The sequence below is a fragment of the Procambarus clarkii genome, chromosome 23 (genome assembly GCF_040958095.1).
Source record: "Procambarus clarkii isolate CNS0578487 chromosome 23, FALCON_Pclarkii_2.0, whole genome shotgun sequence".
NCBI classification, from domain to species: Eukaryota; Metazoa; Arthropoda; class Malacostraca; order Decapoda; family Cambaridae; genus Procambarus; species Procambarus clarkii.
Genome location: NC_091172.1, coordinates 18,595,668 through 18,614,860, shown reverse-complemented (window position 1 = coordinate 18,614,860; position 19,193 = coordinate 18,595,668). Strand labels below are relative to the sequence as shown.

The 19,193-nt window shown below is 43.7% G+C and overlaps 1 protein-coding gene across 11 annotated transcripts in view; it reads right to left on the bottom strand.

Moving 5' to 3' along the window:
• Window positions 1–2,578: 2,578 nt before the first annotated feature.
• LOC123764035 (UDP-glucuronosyltransferase 1A8) overlaps window positions 2,579–19,193 on the bottom strand; it is a 44,068-nt gene continuing 27,453 nt past the window's right edge. For 10 of the 11 annotated variants that reach the window (XM_045751502.2, XM_069329922.1, XM_045751499.2 and 7 more), the window contains 7 exons: window positions 15,379–15,457; window positions 14,199–14,399; window positions 11,233–11,397; window positions 5,507–5,680; window positions 5,202–5,412; window positions 4,830–5,049; window positions 2,579–4,186 (listed from right to left, as the gene is read on the bottom strand). In XM_045751502.2, the coding sequence (XP_045607458.1) occupies window positions 3,901–4,186; window positions 4,830–5,049; window positions 5,202–5,412; window positions 5,507–5,680; window positions 11,233–11,397; window positions 14,199–14,399; window positions 15,379–15,457 (1,336 nt within the window). In that variant the 3' untranslated portion in view covers window positions 2,579–3,900. The remainder of the gene's footprint in view (window positions 4,187–4,829; window positions 5,050–5,201; window positions 5,413–5,506; window positions 5,681–11,232; window positions 11,398–14,198; window positions 14,400–15,378; window positions 15,458–19,193) is intronic. The other variant, XM_069329924.1, reaches the window with a different exon arrangement.

The window sequence follows — 19,193 nt, the reverse complement described above, 5'->3', positions numbered from 1 at the left end:
AGGGGAGACTGAAGATGTTGATACAAAGGGGATAATAAAAGCTTTGATGAATATAATTCACTGTGTCAAGGGGACAGGAAGCCAGAGTGTGTTCATACACGTTAGGCTTTATCGAGGTCCCCGACCCCAGGGGTCGAATTACTGACCCCGTCCAGGATGCAACCCCACAACAAGTTGACTCCTGGGTACCTACTTGCTGCTAGGTGAACAGAGGCCCGAGGTGAAAGGAAATGTACTCAACTTTTTCTGTCCCGCCCAGGATTCGAACCAGGAATTCCCTATTGTGCGTCGAGAACGATCCCGACTGTACTACCGGGACATTCCCATCACCATAAGGAACCCAAGTGACGTCTGTGCTTCCTTCAGGCTGATACAAAAATATTCGCGATCAATTTAAAACTATCACGAAAACTAAACTTACTGACATCTCTGAATTTTGGAGATTAACGAGGTGCAAACTGTTCGAACATGCAGCCCGTCCTCATAAATAAAGGCCAAAGTCCATTCCATGCACCCGCAAAACCCCCCTGTTTATGAATGATTTTTTTTTTATAAACGACTCTACTGATGACGTTCGAACACTTCCGGAACCAGTACTTCGCTGACGAATTTTGTTCGAACCACAACACTATAAATGCTTCACCCACGTACTACAAATAATCAACAGAACCTAAACACCTAACCTAACCTATGCCTATATATGCACAATATGCTAATTATAATATTAATTTATATTTGAGAAAATTCCCGTTTTGACTGAACAGCATGCAAAAGTTTATGAATGCGTCTGTGGGGTCGACCACTGGATGTAATGGACTTTAGTCGAGAACGGGTTGGTAAATACTTCACCCACGTACTACAAATACAAATATTCGCCAACTGAACCTAAACACCTAATCTAACCAATGCCTAAATATGCACAGTATGCTGATATAAAATAATACAAATTTATGAGAAAATTCCTATTTTGACTGAACAGCATGTTAAAATTGATGAATGTGTTTTTTGGGGTCGACCGCTGGATGGAATAAATTTGGTCCGAGGACTGGTTGGAACACATGATAGTGAAGGCAATAAAGGGCTGGTTCCCTTTCCATCAAATGAACAAACACAAGCACGGCAGGACCACAACAAAGGGGGGGGGAGGGGAGCTACCGAAAGTTCCCTATCCTAGTCAGGTATCTTGAAGACCAACGGGAAACATTGTGCACCCTAACTACTCACCTGGCCTTGCAACACGTAAATGTGACTGAATAGGTTTTGGGTGTATAGGCATGAGAGGATGGCTGCCGTAGCTTCCTTAACAAGCAGTTCATTGCAATCACTAATACGACCAGGCATCAGCGTAACTCCATCTGCTTGTGTTTGATAAAATTTGAGACGGCCAAAATATAAATTAAATTAGTCCAAGGAATATAACAATTAAAAGATTTAGAGGCCATTACTGCGCTCGCAGAGTTTAGAGTGGTCAGGGCAGTCAGTTCTCAACCTAATAGTCTTGGGTTAGACTCCCGCGCGGAACGACACATATCCTTACACCTAACGGTAACTAGGTACCAGGGAATTGGTTAGGTGCTGTGGGATGCATCCTGGCGACGGTCAGTCGGTGGCCTAGGGAGAACCCCGTAAGCCCAACATACATCTTTTTTCCCCCGACAATGGAAAACAGTGAGGGTAGTATGACGTTTTTGTTAATACTGTAATTTGAATCGAGCAATTTTCTCTAAAGTCGCGAAGAATTTCGTCCTGCAATCGAGAAGATTACTGTGGGAACAGTCATGAGAAAGTCACTTTCCCAGCTCGATAAAACATAACCAAACTACAGTTTCTAACTTATGATCCTTATGCATATATTTATATTTCCTGAGACTGATGGATGCCTACTACTACTATATTTATTGAACATGTTTATTGTATTTTGTATTTTTTTTATGGACTAATTTTTTCCTCAAGACTTCATAGAGATGGGGAATACTCTTTATTAAAAAAATATATGGGAGGTTCCCGCCTGTTCCTGTTCCAGAGTTCCCCCCCCCCCCCATCCTCTTCTCCCTCTCTTCTCTCCTATTCCCTAGAAATTTAATATCACTGACAGCTGAAAACTGGTAAGAAGTCTTGGAAAGTTGGCCCCCGTTCTCCACCTCGGCAACGCAACATACCCCTACTAGTCTGCAACACAAATACTGCAATGCATTTTCTGAGAAAACTTGTGTATTTCCATTTCCAAACCTAGGAAATAGTTTAGTAATAAATGTATGAATAAGATGTGATTTGAACTTTAAATACATCACAAATTCTTGAGTTTTGATTTGTACTTTTTGGGTATACTTTTGGATAACTTTAGAACAATATCTGAATAATGAAAAATGTAGAAGACCTATTGGCCCTGACTAGGCATTTATATGTATCCAAAAGCATTCGTATTTTTAACCTTCGGCTGAAACAATCTAACGAGCCCACGTCTTATGGTCCCCGATAAACTGTTTTGTAAAGATCCACTAAGTTACACCTTTATTGACAAAATCGCACTGTGCTGCACAAACCTGAAGACTGAATAAGGAAAAAAACAAATGTTAAGTAAAAAAATATTCAATTTATTGTACATGTCAGAAATTGGAGCATTCATGTCAACATTATCGGAGTCATAACCGAGAGTAAAGGGCGCCCTTTACCCACTATTATAGCAAACAAAGTCACCGCTAAAGTAGACAACTCATAGGAACAAGACTCGTGCACTCGTCATCACAGCGAACAACGTGGAGACCGTTTCCACGGCTCTGCTGAATGCTGGACTTTTCAAACTGTAGTCGAAGCCAAGAAACGTTACTTTAGAATAATCCCGTTGCCGTACTACCGACTTCCAGGAGCCAGCTACACTTGTCAACAGATTTTATTTTCCGTTCTGAAAGTCTTGTCTAATGTTGCTCATTTATGCCTACTAGTATTGAAAACCCGAAGCATTCAGGTACTAATATTTTGATCTCAGAGTAGATTATCTGCAGCACTGTAGTGTTTGGGTGATAATTCTTTAAGACCTCTGGGAAAGGTATATCGGGAACTCACGTCCGAAAATACTTTCAGACCAGACCCTTAGAGACCAATTTCATGAAGTGGCCATGTCAAGCAAAAATGACGTGCGAATTCGCTTTGTAGTGAAAGAAGAAGAATTTTTCAACGTTTAAAACAATCACTAAAATTTGTCAGCTGCTTTTTGCAATTCTCGGACGCCCTACACTGGTTTGGTAACTAATGACGAGAGGCTGGCTGGAAACTGATGTGTATACGGATAATAAACTTCAGACCAGCAGTCCTATCACCACAGGAAAAACATCCACACATGCATCTACACACTAACTCAGTACAGTCATACTTTCTCAAAACGGTCACCTATTTAGGCGACATTTAAAAACGCAAACAAAAGAGGATTAAAATGATTTAGAGAAAATGTTTGTACAAGAAAAACAAGTGTTATAAGCAGCATATACACAAAAACAACTATTTAGAAGAGGCTCCGACATTCCTCATTATGACCAGCAAATGTTTCACTATCGAGAAGAGAGCTGACGCAGACTCGAGGTATGTACCAGTGACGTGACTACAACGTCTAGCTGAGGCAGACCCCCGAGGCGAGTAAACATGACGCAACTTCATCGCTAAAACAACTAGGAACCGTTGCCGTCAGTGGGCGTTCAACAGGACGTTAAGGATGTCTTTGCTGCCGCTGTCAATCTTATATATTTGCATCTGTCAGGTGAAGCGAGCCGATATCGTCACGCGGCGACCTATCCATGCAATAAGTTGCCACAGGTTCGGACATCTTGAGTAATTTATACACTTCAAAATCGAAGATTTGTCAAAAATAATATCACTCAACAGTACATATTCTATCTACATATTTGTTTATTGACATTTTTCCTTTTCTTTCTTCCGAATGAGGGAGAAGGCCATGTAGGAGAGGCAGCAGGCGGCGTAGAGGAGGCAGCAGAGGGCGAGGGCCACCAAGAGCAGGAAGGCAGCCACGTCGAGGGCGAAGTACTGGACGAGAGAGAGATGCTCGCCGGGCATTCTGAGGTGGGTGAGGCGGCCATGGCGGTGGACCTTCTCCACCCACCTGGCTCCTTTCTCCATCCCGGACTCGCTCTCCTCTTGCCAGAGCGCGGAGAACCTCCTCGCTGTCTGTCGGTACCTGCAGGATACACTCTTGGAGATGTACCAGTGTACCGCACCTTGTGTCGGCGTCTTAAGTGTATGGAAAGGTGTAAAGGAGTTTCCTGATATACTTCATAAGACGTCTGCATAATGAAGGAGTAATCAAATAAGGATGTGTGTTTTGCTCGAGTTATGTTTGTGCCCAATAAGAATTACCAACTCATAATACAGGGGGATTGTTTACTCAGTTTTCCAATGCATGTTTTACATGGCCTTGAGCCCTAGTTTTTCAGCAACAGATGTTAATTTGACAAATATGCCAGCTAAACTTAATTTGTTTCAACAATAGTGCTCAAAACATATTTAACATATATTATAAATATATGCTTGACAAAACATGTGTATAAATATCGACAACTGCGTCTCATCCTTCAAAGACTTAGAGAACATGTAGTTACGAATGAAAAATGAAAATATGAATTATACTAAAATTCATATTGTACTATTCGAACTCTTAGAAGGCACAATATAAGGTTAGAATAACCATAAACTACCATAACCAAGTCTAAATAATCAATCCTAGGCCAAATACATGCAATCTTAGCTATAATTTTATATAGTACTTCCATCCATGATAACTATAGGTAAAATTATTTGTGGACGAGAGGCTGCTGGCTCACCTGGAGTTGTTGAGGACGGCGGTGATGGTGGTGTAAGCGAGCTCCTCGGTGATGGCAGCCTTGTCTATGACGAGCCCCAGGCCGTGGTCCACCACCCTGCGAGCGTTGTCCCCCTGGTCAGCGAAGATCGGGAAGCCAACGATGGGCACGCCGTGGTACACCGCCTCGTTGATGCCGTTCTGGCCACAGTGTGTCACGAACAGCACAGTGTTGGGGTGTCCTGAACAGTCAATTCAACCTTGTTACCAAGTCATAAGAGTGTTATGTCTAAGAGTAAAAGTGAACGTGGTTTGAACGAGTATAAAGAGGAAGCCTATTGGTCTACTCTACTATACAAAAACTATCGAAGAATTATTTCTGCTTATCAATTACCGAGGACGTCATGCTGTGGGAGCCAGTCGACGACCATGATGTTGTCTGGTACATACGGCAGCAAGGCAGGGTTGAACCTGAGAAGGACCCTCTGCTGCAGGCGGGAGAATGCAGCGAGGAAGGCATCCATGACACGTGTAGGGACGGAGGTGGCCTCGTACCCTGTGAAGCCCAGAGAGAACACCACCACTCCTGTGCTGGCCTCGCTCATCTGCGTCAAAACACACACACACACATGATTGACCATGAATTAATGATTTAACATAGTATGTGAGAGCAGTTAAACTCAATGAGCAGTGACGTACCCATCGATCGATGTAGGGAGGTAGTGGAGCTGGGGGCCCGCACTGGATACAGCCAATGTACTGGACGTGTGGCGGCATCAGCTTGGGGTAGTCTATGATCCAGTGGGAGTGTACGAGTATCACCTCAATCTCCCGGAGCAGGTCCTGGCTCCTGGGACTTCGCGGCGCCAAACGCTGCCAGTGTTAAAATCGTCAGTAACAGTCAACCATGAGATGGCTGTCGTTTCATTGCGATATGAATGGTGAGCTCTAATTATATATTGTAGTATTATTATAATAAAATTTAAGGCTTGGGTCCAACACCGGAACCGTTTAGGATATTTGGTGCAAAATACTCGCATTTTAAGTAGTAAATTATTAATTCACAGAGATCTATATTATTTGTTATCTAGAGCGTGGCGAATATAATTTGCAATGTTTGGTCCTATCCTCCTCGTCCGTCTTTATCCAATCGTATTAACACACTGTACCCAAACTATGATCACTAACCCCATTTTTCCCATATAGCGTCCTTATTAACGGCCCCCTACACAAGGTACAGGCCCCCTCTGGTATCATAACCTGTACACTGCCTCAACTTGTGGCTCCCTACATTTTGGAAAAAAATGGGGGGGGAGGGGACTCCATGGTCCCCAGTTTGGGAACCAGTGCTCTAGCAAGTAGTTTAGTACTATGATAATCGATGCTGGTCTCTACAGAGACAAGTAATTACGGCACTAGGTACTTGCTACTTTTTATATAAATTGAGATTGGAAATAGTGGTTGGTTGTGGCACTTTACGAGAAGCTGCCGAAGCGAACATATTTTGCAAGTTGGCGGGAGATTGTCACATCACTTACTAGTTACTGCACCATAGTGTTCTTAAATATGGTTAGGAATTTGGGTATAGTTCAAATTTTATAATCTGCGATATTTTTCTTCTGTTCTGAAAACCAATTTTGTGATCGGTACGAGTCCTCACGTTGTGAGTTACTGTGATCTAAAGCATCGTAGGTCTTTGTTGAGTAAGATGATAGCTCAAGTTCCATGTATCTACCAATGTATCACCCCCCCACCCCCACCCCTTCCTCTTGGGGAGGGGGGCTGGGTGGCACCGAGTGTTTCCACCTCTTCCCGGGTTAGGGGTGCAACTTCATGGAACCCATTTATAAGAACTATAAATGGGTTTACACAGAAATCACAATACACGATCAGACACAGCACCGCTCCTGTGCCAGGTAAGTCTACTACGGGCTCACCATAGCCCATGCCACTTGGAACTTGTTATAGATTCAGCTACTCGGAACAACAACAACAAATCACAATAGCGTGATATATCAAATGAATAAATCCCCAAGGGCCATGATGAGGGTTCGAACTTAGTCCAAGATGATCCCAGGCACGCCTTAATGAACTGAGCCACGACAAGGACAAAAGAATTGCAACCGGGATTGCTACTGTTCTCACGCGGATCCCACAGTTTCTCTGAGAAACATAACAGGGTTTTACACAGTTCCCCCCATACATTCGGGCTCTGTCAAGCTGTTCTACCACTTCGCCTTACTTCAATACACACAGAAAAATTGAAGTTTAGAGAGTTTATAGGCTGAACGAAGAGGCTGAAGCCTCTGCGCTCTAACGCGTGTTACCGTTTTTTTTCTAAACAGTAGAAGCTGACGTTATTTATTAATTCTTTAAGCATACCCGTTTCCTAATGAGTAACTAATTGGTTCGCTATGGATAAAAATTAATAGAGGGGTATGTGGAAAAACCACATTTGAAAAATAGAGAATGCTTAACGCGTTTTCGACTAATTCGCCTTCATCAGAGCAAAGTAGAATGAAGATGAAAACATGATGATTGATAAAGATTAAGCCACCCAAGAGGTGGCACGGGCATGAATAGCCCGTAAGTGGTACAATTTTTGGTTCTGTAATTCTTTTCAGTATTCTGAGGTTGCATTTAATCGTCAAGCTGTTATCGCGGGGAAGGATACTGCTTCACAGTCTTTATGAGGGTGTCCAGCTGCTGGACACCTTTGTTGACCAGGAGAGTGGCTGTGTTGAATGCTTCAGGGTGGCCACTGCAAGATTCGGCGACTCTTAAAGCTCTAAGGTCGTTGGTTACTTCACATTCCAGAAGATAGTGAAGTAATGGCTTTTCTGTGACAGTTTGGCAGAAGATGCACTCTCTCTGTCGGGGTTCACCAATCTTCCAGTTGCATCTGTAACCTAGACGTAGTCTATATAGCCTAACTGCTATTTCCCTGTGGATTCCTTTTGGGATATTTAACCTTTCTAATTTGGTTGCCTGAAGATACCATGTTGCAGATGGCGAATTGGAAACATGATTGATTGATGAAGATTAAGCCACCCAAAAGGTGGCACGGGCATGAATAGCCCGTAAGTGGTGGCCCTTTTGAGCCATTATCAGTATCAATAGATGATACTGGAGATCTGTGGAGGTGCGACTGCACCCTGCATGACGGGAGATGTCTCCCGTGTTGGAAACATTGTTGTTGTTGTTGTTGTTTAAGATTCGCTACCCGGAACAAAAAGCTCCAAGCAGCACGGGCTATGGTGAGCCCGTGGAAACATCGAGAGAGAGAGAGAGAGAGAGAGAAGATTAAGCCACCCAAAAGGTGGCTTGGTCATGAATAGCCCATAAGTGGTGGTGAAAACATCGTTGATCAGACCTTTTATACTCGCCAAGGCAGATCACCTGACCAACAAGGTGTAAGGAAAGGAAATATAAGAAAGAAGGAAACTGCAGAAGGACTATTGGCCCATACAGCTCCTAATAATATGCAGAACTAGAAGATATATAAAAGTGCCACACAGGTTAAATGGATGCAATATAGTACTGACGTTCTATATTGAGGCTTATATGGGGATCCAACTTGTACATGCCAGGGCTCACATTAAGGCTGTTACAATGTTTGATCAGAGCAGACTATCACATTTCGTTCAACGAAGACCTTACTTTTAACAATACATTTTGCCCCTGTGAAGTCAATAGAATGATCGCATAAACTGGAATGTAAATACAATGCACTGAGTGCTGGGCTGTACGAATAGCATATGAATGCTGTTTTAAACGCGAGGAAAGATTTACCCGTCTGGCCGATGTAAACACATGCACTCACTACAAGGGATGGAGTACACACAACCTGCTACAGACGAGGGCGAGTTCTCAATTAAAATGGACTTTGACTGTATTATCATTTTTGAACACTAGATTAATAAGGTTTTTCAGGGGTGGGGCAAGATGTACTAGACCATCAAAATATGGTAATACCAACGTGTTTTTCAGTTCTGGTTTAGACTTGGGAGCCTGTTTGTAGAACGTCCTTTCTGCTTGACTAAATGCAAGATCTAATACCAATTTTGAGCATTTTAACTTTTGCCTTATTTCAAATATATTCGCTACCTCATCAAAATTTCCGTACTGCAAACCCTAGGGACTGAGAAACATACCAGAAAAAACTGCTCGCTTGACCTGAACATGATGATTTGAGTAAAAATGAACATACGAGTACACATTTGTAGGTTTCCTATACACACTGAATTTAAACTCCTTCCAATTCTATGAATCATGATGTCTAAAAAAAGGCAGAACACCATTTATTTCATTCTCAATTGTGAACTTAACTGATGGAACCAGTGAATTAAGTTGGAGGAGAAAATCAGTTTGGTCATGGTTAACCGGCCACAGGCATAAAATGTCATCAACGTACCTATACCAAAACAAATTCGAGGGCAAAATCCTGGGTAGGATATTTGTTTCAAAACATTCCATGTATAAATTGCTCAAAACAGGGGAGGGGATTAACCATCGCCATGCCAAATGTTTGCTTATAAAATGAATCATTAAAGCTGAAATAATTATCTTTAATGCACAATCTTATCAGTTCAACAATGGTGTTAGTAGGTAAAGTTAAATTATACTTAGGGAGTAGATCCCGTAAGAATGGCAACAGGTCATCAACAAGAACCCTAGTGAACATTGCCGTCACATCAAAACCAAGTTTAAAATCATAATTTAATTTCAAACTAGACAACTTGTTAACCAAGTCAAAGTTGTTTGTTATGCGAGTTGGAAATGGAACCTACAACCGGGGACAAGACTTGGACAAGCCATTTGGAAAGTCTGTATGCCACAGATCCTACAGAACTAATAATAGGTCTTGCAGGAATTATTGGGTTGTGTGTGTTTTAATAAGACCTTATTAAAACAAACTTATTATTGGTCTTATTAAAACAAACCCAATAATCCTGCAAGACCTATTATTAGTTCTGTAGGATCTGTGGCATATAGACTTTCCAAATGGCTTGTGCAAGTCTTGTCCCCGGTTGTAGGTTCCATTGGTGGTGGGGAACGGGAGGGGGGTGGGGGGGGTGAACGGGATGGTGGGGAACCGGAGGGGGGGGGGGGAGGGGTGAACGGGATGGTGGGGAACCGGAGGGGGGGGGGAGGGGTGAACGGGATGGTGGGGAACCGGAGGGGGGGGGTGAACGGGACGGTGGGGAACGGGAGGTGGGGGGGGGGCTAACAACGGTAGGGACGGTGGCGTCTGTACTACAAACCACTTTGTACAATTATGGCGTCGTCCATTTCCTCAAGATTGTCTGAAAATTGTGGCATCTATTTATAGAAGCTGAAGATCTGATTCCAGAGCTTCGGAAAGTCTGCTTGTTTACAGTTTCTTCGGCTGAGATGGGATCCGAGTGGCGTTTCCGAGATGGCAGGGATGGCTGCGGGCCACAGTAATTGTGAGGAGAGAGGAATCTGATTCTAACTCAGGTCTAAGTGTTCACCCTTCCCTGACTAACAGATGAAGATAACAGTATTCCCGGAGTAGTGTTACAGAAGAGCAGTTTCTGTAACACCACGACGATCTTGCCCAGTCATCTAATTATGTATATTGGGCGAGTAACTGTATGATTGATCCGTGAACGTGTCTACCGAACCAAAGTTTTGAGAAAAACACACAGGCACGAAGAGTTGATAAATTTGTTTTATGACGAAAGTTGATAGGCGTCCAATTCATAATTTCTTTATGCATGGTCTACGTAGACAGACTCCGGTCGTGTACTGACAGGCCCTTACCTACCTACCTACCTACCTACCTACCTATCAGGTGTCAGCTAATGACAGCGCAGTTAGACTTTCTATTGTCTGCTGCTGTTCAAGAAATTCGAAGTTTTTACGCTAGGCTTAACTCCTGCCCTTCGTATACTTGTTTGCGACACCTCCGAGCGTCAAGGGAGGAATGCTCATGAGTGCGTTCCTGAGTTACGGTCGAAGAATACGTCATATACATGCATTCGAGGAAGAATTTTAATAAAATAAATTATGGGAAGCGTCTTCACATTTCCCTGAGAATCAATGGTGAAATTGTACCGACACGCAGAGAAGCGAGGGAGCGAGACATTCCTGCACGCTGAGGGAGGCCCATCGCCAGCGTACGCCGAATAATAAGTGTCCGTATGGGGGAGTGCGCGCTATCCTGATGCTCTCGCGGCGACTGGTGGCTCTGATGATACAGTCCAGTCAGGAACTTTATGATGGGTGACTGGTTCCCGAGGCCCTCCACAGGCTCCGGGCCTCTCACGCCGATCTTTAGGGCTATTTTCCGTGGGAAATTCATTCGCATTAGATCATAATTTTTTATGAAGGGAGATGGGGGATTGGGAAGAGGAGAGAGATGGAGAGGAGCAAGATGACGGAAGGACGGGCGCAATTACCTTAATGTGAGCATCGATGACACTGAAGTGGTAGGTGATGACGGCGGTCTCTGCCAGCATCACCAAAGTGTTCCAAACTCTCTCCAGGAACGTCATGGACGCCCCAACCTCGCTCAGGAAGTTGGGAACCAGTGCTGGCGACTGGAACACCCCGGCAGCCCTGGACTGAAGCCGCAACACATTTAATTACAGCAGCCACCCTGAAGGTACGGCCCATTTATAATTGTGCTATGATGACAAAGCGAGCAATAAGAGCTACAGGCAATTGTTAAAAATGTGTATGTGTACTCGCCTATTTGTGCTTGCGGGGGTTGAGCTTTGGCTCTTTGGTCCCGCCTCTCAACTGTCAATCAACTGGTGTACAGATTCCTGAGCCTACTGGGCTCTATCATATCTACATTTGAAACTGTGTATGGAGTCAGCCTCCACCACATCACTTCCTAGTGCATTCCATTTATTAACTACTCCGACACTGAAAAAATCTTTCTAATGTGTCTGTGGCTCATTTGGGTACTCGGTTTCCACCTGTGTCCCCTTATTCGTGTTGAAGAGTGTCTTTGTCCACCCTGTCAATTCTCCTGAGGATTTTGTAGGTGGTTATCATGTCTCCCCTTTCTCTTCTGTTTTCCAGAGATATGAGCTTCAGCTCCTTCAGCTTTTCCTCGCAGCTCATACCTCTCAGTTCCGGGACCAGTCTGGTGGCATACCTCTAAGACAAGCGTTAGAGACTTCTCTAACTTTGTCTTATTTTTAACTAGATAAGGACTCCAGGCAGGAGCTGCATATTCCAGGATTGGCCCGACATATTACACAGTGGTATACAAGGTCCTGAACGATTCCTTACATAAGTTTCTAAAGGCAGTTCTTATGTTGGCCAGTCTAGCATATGCCGCTGATGATATCCTTTTGATGTGGGCCTCTGGGGACAGGTTCGGTGTGATATCGACCCGCAGATCTTTCTATTTGACTCTTGCAGGATTTTGCCTCCCAGATGGTACCTTGTGTTCAGCCTTCTGCTCCCTTCGCCTAACTTCATTACTTTACACTTTGCTGAGTTAAACTTTAGCAGCCATTTTCAAGACCAGTTTGGCCAGGTCATCTTGTAGTCTCTGTCTTCATCTGGCTTTATTCTTCTCATAATTTTAGCATCATCAGCAAACATTGAGAGGAATGAGTCTATGCCCTCTGGAAGATCATTTACATATATATATTAGAAACAGAATGGGTCCAAGTACAGAGCCTTGTGGGACTCCGCTGGTGAGTGTAGAGAGTGTAGAGTGTAGAGAGGACCGACTTATCTACTCTTACTCAGAGGAAACCAGGACAGCAAACCTAAAGGCTAATTTTTCTTCACGTTCTAAAACTTTACCAAGAAAGTCATTTCTACCACTTTCCCAAAGTTCTTTACAGTTATTTATTGTGATGTCATGTACTCTATCCTTAAATAGTTACACTTTGAAATTATCTAATTCCTTCAATATTTTAGTGTTTCAATTAGGTCTCCATGTAATCTCCACTTTCACAGAAAACAAATTTCCATGTCTTTCTTCTTAAGGTATTTTTCCTGGTATAGGTGTTTGTAAAGTCGTTCTAATCTGTAGTCCTTCATAGTTTGTGTAATTAAGAAACCAAAATTTTAGAGCGTAATCAAGTACAGGTTAAAACCTGGCATTATAGCTGGCATGGCTCATGGTCTTATTATGAACAATCATGAAAGATTTGGATATAATGATTACGAGACTAATAAGATGATTGAACCTGAGCTTACATGGCAATTACACATGACCAACCAATCGCTGAAAGTGTTCCTTAATCACAGATCGTTTCACAGCAGACCAGGGACTGCCAGCTTGAAAGTAGGGCTGCTGTTTTATGAACCAATTACAAGGTAGCATAGTAGTAGGCATCCATCAGTCATAGGAGACTACGGAGTTGCGCTCTGATTGTCGGTCTGGAGTGGCCTCTCCAGGGCGCAAAGCCAGGGTAGGTTGATATGGAGGAGAAGCTGTCACCCAAGCAGCAGGTCCCCCCCCCCTTCCCATCTCCATGGTGCCGAAAGTCTCCAATGGAAAGGCAAACGTCAATACGATTGGTTCCAGCGCCGTCGCAGGAACTGTCAGAACGAGGTTGAAGGCAACAACGAACTGCCCCCAGGGGGCTCCAGTTCCGGAGTTAACCTCGAAGTTGGTAAAAGAAGACACAGTGACACCAAACCCGGAGACCGGGACCGGAGACCGGGACCGGAGACCTGAGACCGGGACACCGGGTTTGGTGTCGTGGACGTGGATTTGATGAATTGTATCACGCTAAGGCTAGACACATACGAGACTGGGTGAGAATTATTAGAGCTGCATCACAATACTTGATCCGTCCAGGACGGATCAAGAGCAATTCTCTGATTTTCACATTTGCTAGTCGGGCGTCAGTCTCATTAGGAGCAATCTCGCATGGGTCAATAGACATTTTGTAGTTTCGTTTAATGTTTTTAACAAATTCTGGAAGTTAATTTGCATCACCACTAAATGTGACTAGCAAACCAGCCGGTATTTATGTTGTTATAAAAGCTTATTTATAACTATTTGGTAACGTCACCGAATGAAGCGTTAATTGGGAACTATTTAGTGGTGAAATCATGATTACATCAGAACCTAACCAATTACAGTCATCTTTTAGCCAATCACAGTAGCAGAAAAAGAAATATACCAGCACCAAAATCAAATGCAATCTTAGGCACATGTCATTGTTTGTGTATGTCTCCCCTCAGCTCTCAGTGTCACAGCCTAACCCCTCATGGGCCTAATGTAGCTCCAATAGATGCCGAGGACCCCAAGAATGTTTAAAAAAAAAAGTTAATTAGCTTTGCTGTAAGGTAAACAAAACAAAAATTGATCTATTAAACGCTTGGGGATTTAATTCTTGAGGAAGTCATGGAAGAGAACGGCAGTAAACTGTATGGACCGTCTTACCTCGCCTCCCTGGAAGGAGAATCCCCAGAATCCGACCACTGGCAGCCGGAGGGCGTGAGCTAGAGCCAAGGAGCACTCGTTACCGATGATGTCTACCACCGCCAGGGTGAAGTTGGCCGCTCGGAGCCTCCTGGCCAGGTCCCGGTCACCCAGCAGCGTGAGACAATGAGCGTCGATCAGCCCAAACACGTCCGTAGGGATCTGTTGGCGACGGAGGTGGTGGTGGTGGTGATCAAGTGCCAATGATACCTAGATGAACAGTGAGAAGAAACTTGCCCAACTGTCTTTTGTCCTGCCGCGGAAATCTAACCTGGGACCCCTAGGTTGCGAGTTGAAGGCTATTATTTTGTCAAGCAAAATTTTCCTTTGCTAAAACCGTGTTGGTATTTTGAGACAAAATTATGCTCTTCTAGGTATTCTACTTCAGAACTGTCTGTGTCTAGTAACTTGCAGGGAATGGTTTCAGTGGTAGGGATCTGTAGTTCGGTATCTATATCAGTCTCTCCCTACCCTGCCTATCTGTGTTTTTCCTTTTTTCAATTAAAGTCAACTTTTCCTAAATGAATCCCAATATGCAGCTTAACTCCTAATACATCAAATGTACAATCTGCTGCGAGAGAGCAGCTAGTAACAACACTACTCGCACACCGCACATCACTGATGGAAGGTAGAAAATTAAAACTAATAAGCAACAGTCTAAAAAGTTGAAGATATTTACATATTTGTAAGTATGCCACACAAACTGCTGCACCGATGATGTGCAGGCCGAGCACCCAGTTTACCTGGAGCAGGCCGAGCACCCAGTTTACCTGGTGCAGGCCGAGCAGGCACGTGACCTCCCCTCCACCACTCACTGGATAGCTTTGCACGCACCCAAATCTAAATGTTAATTCACCACAAATGTAAATTTGTGAAGAACTTGTGCTTTCCTTAAAAGATCATTGTGGTCCAGAACCCGAACCCATAATGTGGCTGCCGCTTTTCCCCACAGCATGGGGGGGGGGGGTGATTGTAGATTCTTGTTTTAGATTCAGCTACTTAGAACAAAAAGTTGCAAGTAGCACGGGATATGGTGATCCCGTCGTGGACTTACCTGACACAGGAGTGGGGCTATAACTCTCACAGCATGGGTACGAGGCGTATGACACACTCCCCCCCTCACATCTCTGCCACCACTGACCTGCCATACGTGTCGTGGTCTCTCCCACAGCATGGTGGTGGGAGGGTGGAAGGTCCCATCAGGCTGCATGTATGGGTACCTGTCAACAGTCAAGATTAATTTTATTGAAATACTTACAGCAGTAGTTGTAATAACTAATTATTATTATTATTATTATTATTATAATAAATAATAATAATAATAATAATAATAATAAATTAATAATAATATTAATAAATAATAATAATTACTGCATACAGAAATCACATTAACTACGTATCTGAGAACATTAGTAAGAACTACGCTCTGGGACGAGTTCGAATCGTCCTCGTGGCTCTGGCTCCTACTAATTCTCAATAATAATGATTATAATGACAAGGTTAAGGCAGTTCGTAGCTTAAATAGCTACGGTACAGTAGGGGGTTCTCCCAGTCACCAGGACGCATCACGTGACGAGGGCTACAGAGGGCAGGCGGGTGTTGGAGAGGAAGCCGCTGCCTCGCCCGGAGAGGGAGGACGAGGCAGTAGGTCACCACACGGCTAAGTGAGCTATGATGTTACCTGGGAATGTGACCGCGCAGGGCAGGATAGGCGTTCTCCGTTTTTGGAGGCGTTTAGAAACCATTTCTAAACTAGTTGAGAACGCGGTGCATAAGTGAACCCGTCGGTGTGCGTATACAGCGTGTGTTAGGGAGAGAGAGAGAGCTTTACAGCGTGTAGTTGTTCACTACATTAATTAAACAGCATTCCCATGTTTTTAGATTCGGCTACTCTGAACAAAAAGTTCCAAGCACCACGGGCTATGGTGAGCCCGTCGTATTAACCTGGCACAAGTGATGTGCTCTACCACCTCACCCATTCAGCCACTGGTTTAATATTACATTATTCGTTAGAAAAATCTAGCAAATGGTTAGATTTGTTAGAAAAATCTAACAAGACTTGCTAGATTCTTCTCACGATTGCTTTCCGACGTCACTTTTCGTTGAAATCACTTGCCTTGACATACCTGTTGGGTCAAGCATCAGCTCCTGGCCCCCGCGTCCCTGGAGTCAATAGACTAGGATAGCGAGCTTACGAAGTAGGATAGCGAGGGTACGAAGTAGGGTCGCCCTCATGTTATAACCCGACCACAATACGAACGTCACATGCCACGAAGTAGGGTACGAAGTAGGGTCGCCCTCATGTTATAACCCGACCACAATACGAACGTCACATGCCACGAAGTACTCAACACAAACGGTAACTGCCTGCAGTACAGTAGATACATAATTTATGACAGTAGATATTCGCCACCCGAGTGAGTAGACAATGTCTACTTTGTGACTCGCCTTCAAAATGTTACATTGGTGCGTGTTACGGCGTTGTATCACCAGACTCTTGTTACTGTATTATCATTGTTACTTCCATACGTAACTTGCAACAGTTATTCTAAAGGCGTGTTCCTGGTCGCATGGTTCCAAAACTTTCTCTGGTCCTAACTACAGTATAAAAACTTGCTTGTGCTACTCCCAATGTTTAATCGGCAAGAAATACAGCAACAACAAACTTTTGACCGCTTGATAACACTCAGCACAAGTACTTTATAACATGATCATAGGACGTCCACAAAACAACAAATCAATGCAGCTACATGAAAAATAGATCCATTCTCAAAACCTCAAAGCAATAACAAAAATCAGAAACGAGCCTCTTACATATGTAACTAAATATATAAACTGAGGCGTGAACTTATTATTTTTTTTTTTTGCGAGGGGGGGGGGGGGGAGCGGTAATCTAATTTATGTTCCATCTAATTTTAGAAACGAATTCGTCAACAGAAAGAAGTCTCACTATTTTCTGATGTCTGATATTTGTTAAAATAATATGTTCATAACAATGTGTGTGTGTGCACACCTGTCGGCCCCTCTCGTGTCACCTGGGTGAATGAGTCAAGATTTACCTTGCCAAGTGGTGGCATGGGCATGAATAGCCCGTAGTGTGATGTCAGCGCTGCTTCCTTTGGGAACCACTTCAGAAAGTTAATTTTTTGAATTATATGTTAGTCATTATTAACCCTTTTTTAGAGGGGGTAGAAGAGGCCCGACGTGGGGGGGGGGCCAATGCGAGTGAAAGGGAAGCTAAAGAGGGGTGGGGTGGGGGAGAGGGAGCGAGAGTGAAAGAGAACGTGTATGGCTTAATGAAACTGATTTAACATACTAGAGGCGCCACACTACCCCTACTAGAGCCAAGTCAACATCCGCCCACTGGAACCCCCCAACAGTTCCCTGCATCACATTGATCAACTCTTCACACAATCTTATTATATGTAAATAAGGAGATGTGAAACAAAGCATTTCCTGTCATCTTCCGACGATTCCCTTAATTCCCTAACCAGTCTCCGTGGTGTAGTGGTAAAACACTCGCCTGGCGTTCCGCGAGCGCTATGTCATGGGTTCGTATCCTGGCCGGGGAGGATTTACTTGGCGCAAATCCTTAACTGTAGCCTCTGTTTAACTCAACAGTAAAATGTGTACTTGGATGAAAAAACGATTCTTCGCGGCAGGGGATCGTATTCCAGGGACCATAGGATTAAGGACTTGCCCGAAACGCTAAGCGTACTAGTGGCTGTACAAGAATGTAACAACTCTTGTATATATAAAAAAAAAAAAAAAAAAAAAAAAAAAAAAAAAAAAAAAAAATTGTTCCCCTAAGAAATTTGTACGAATGAACATGCACGATGTCAAAGTATTTTTGTAAGTATTACCCTCACAAGTACCGTTAGTACTTGTGGCACTATGCATCTCCAGTCCTGCAACTACTAATCAAATCCCACTAAACCAACTTCGCCCTTTGTTTCTCAACAATTTCCGGTACTTTAACAACTAGAGTGTCATTATCATCCCACTACCTAATAACACCACAAATATCAAACCCGGACAGTCGTCACTACCCACAGTGGCCACGTCCACCAGCACAAGAGCGGACTTGCTTAGTTGGGCGCCTTTATTATGCACCCCGACACCCGTCCTGTGGGTGGCAGTGGAGAGCGGGCGGTCAACACCTCCCCACACCACCTGAGGGAGAAAGGGGGACTGGTTGCACGTGAGGGAGAAAGGGAGAGCCAAAACCCAGTGCATAAACAGGACTCTCAGATCATTTACACCACAGGACGAATGATAACACGAACGAGCAATTATGTATTAGCGATAAGACCTACCATTAATGTATAATGACACTTAATATATAGCTCTCGAAATAGAACAATCTCTAACTAGCTGACATTGTAATAAGGTGTGAAGGACAGATGGAATTGTTTATGTAATAATCTAAGATGAGGTCTGATAAAGACCTTTTGTGCCCTCTGTAACGCTTTTTGCGCTACCGCTCACAGGATGAGTATGGGGTGCACAATAAACTAGCCACCTCCGGCGGTAACAATCAATCAACGAACATTGACGTCATCGATGACGTTTTACGAGCCGCTGACGGACAGTGGAACTGTTGGTCGTATTAGACCCCAAGAAGTTTAACCGGTTTTAGACTCTGGAAGTTACCGTGGACCGAGTAACTATAGTATAGAAACTATAGGATGCCGAATCTCGCAATCCTGAGCACTAAGTATAAACTGTGAACAAGAACGGTCATGATCTCTCTCACCTTATTATAGAATGTTCAGTCATTAGACCCTCCAGACTTGCCCGCACGATGCACTTGGAGCTTTACAATGACTTATTTCATGTTCATGATGATATCCGGGACACACCAGATGGTACCGCTCCTGTGCCAAGTAAGTTACGGGCTCACCATAGCCTGTGCTACTTGGAACTTGTTTCGAGTAGCTGAATCTATAACAAAAC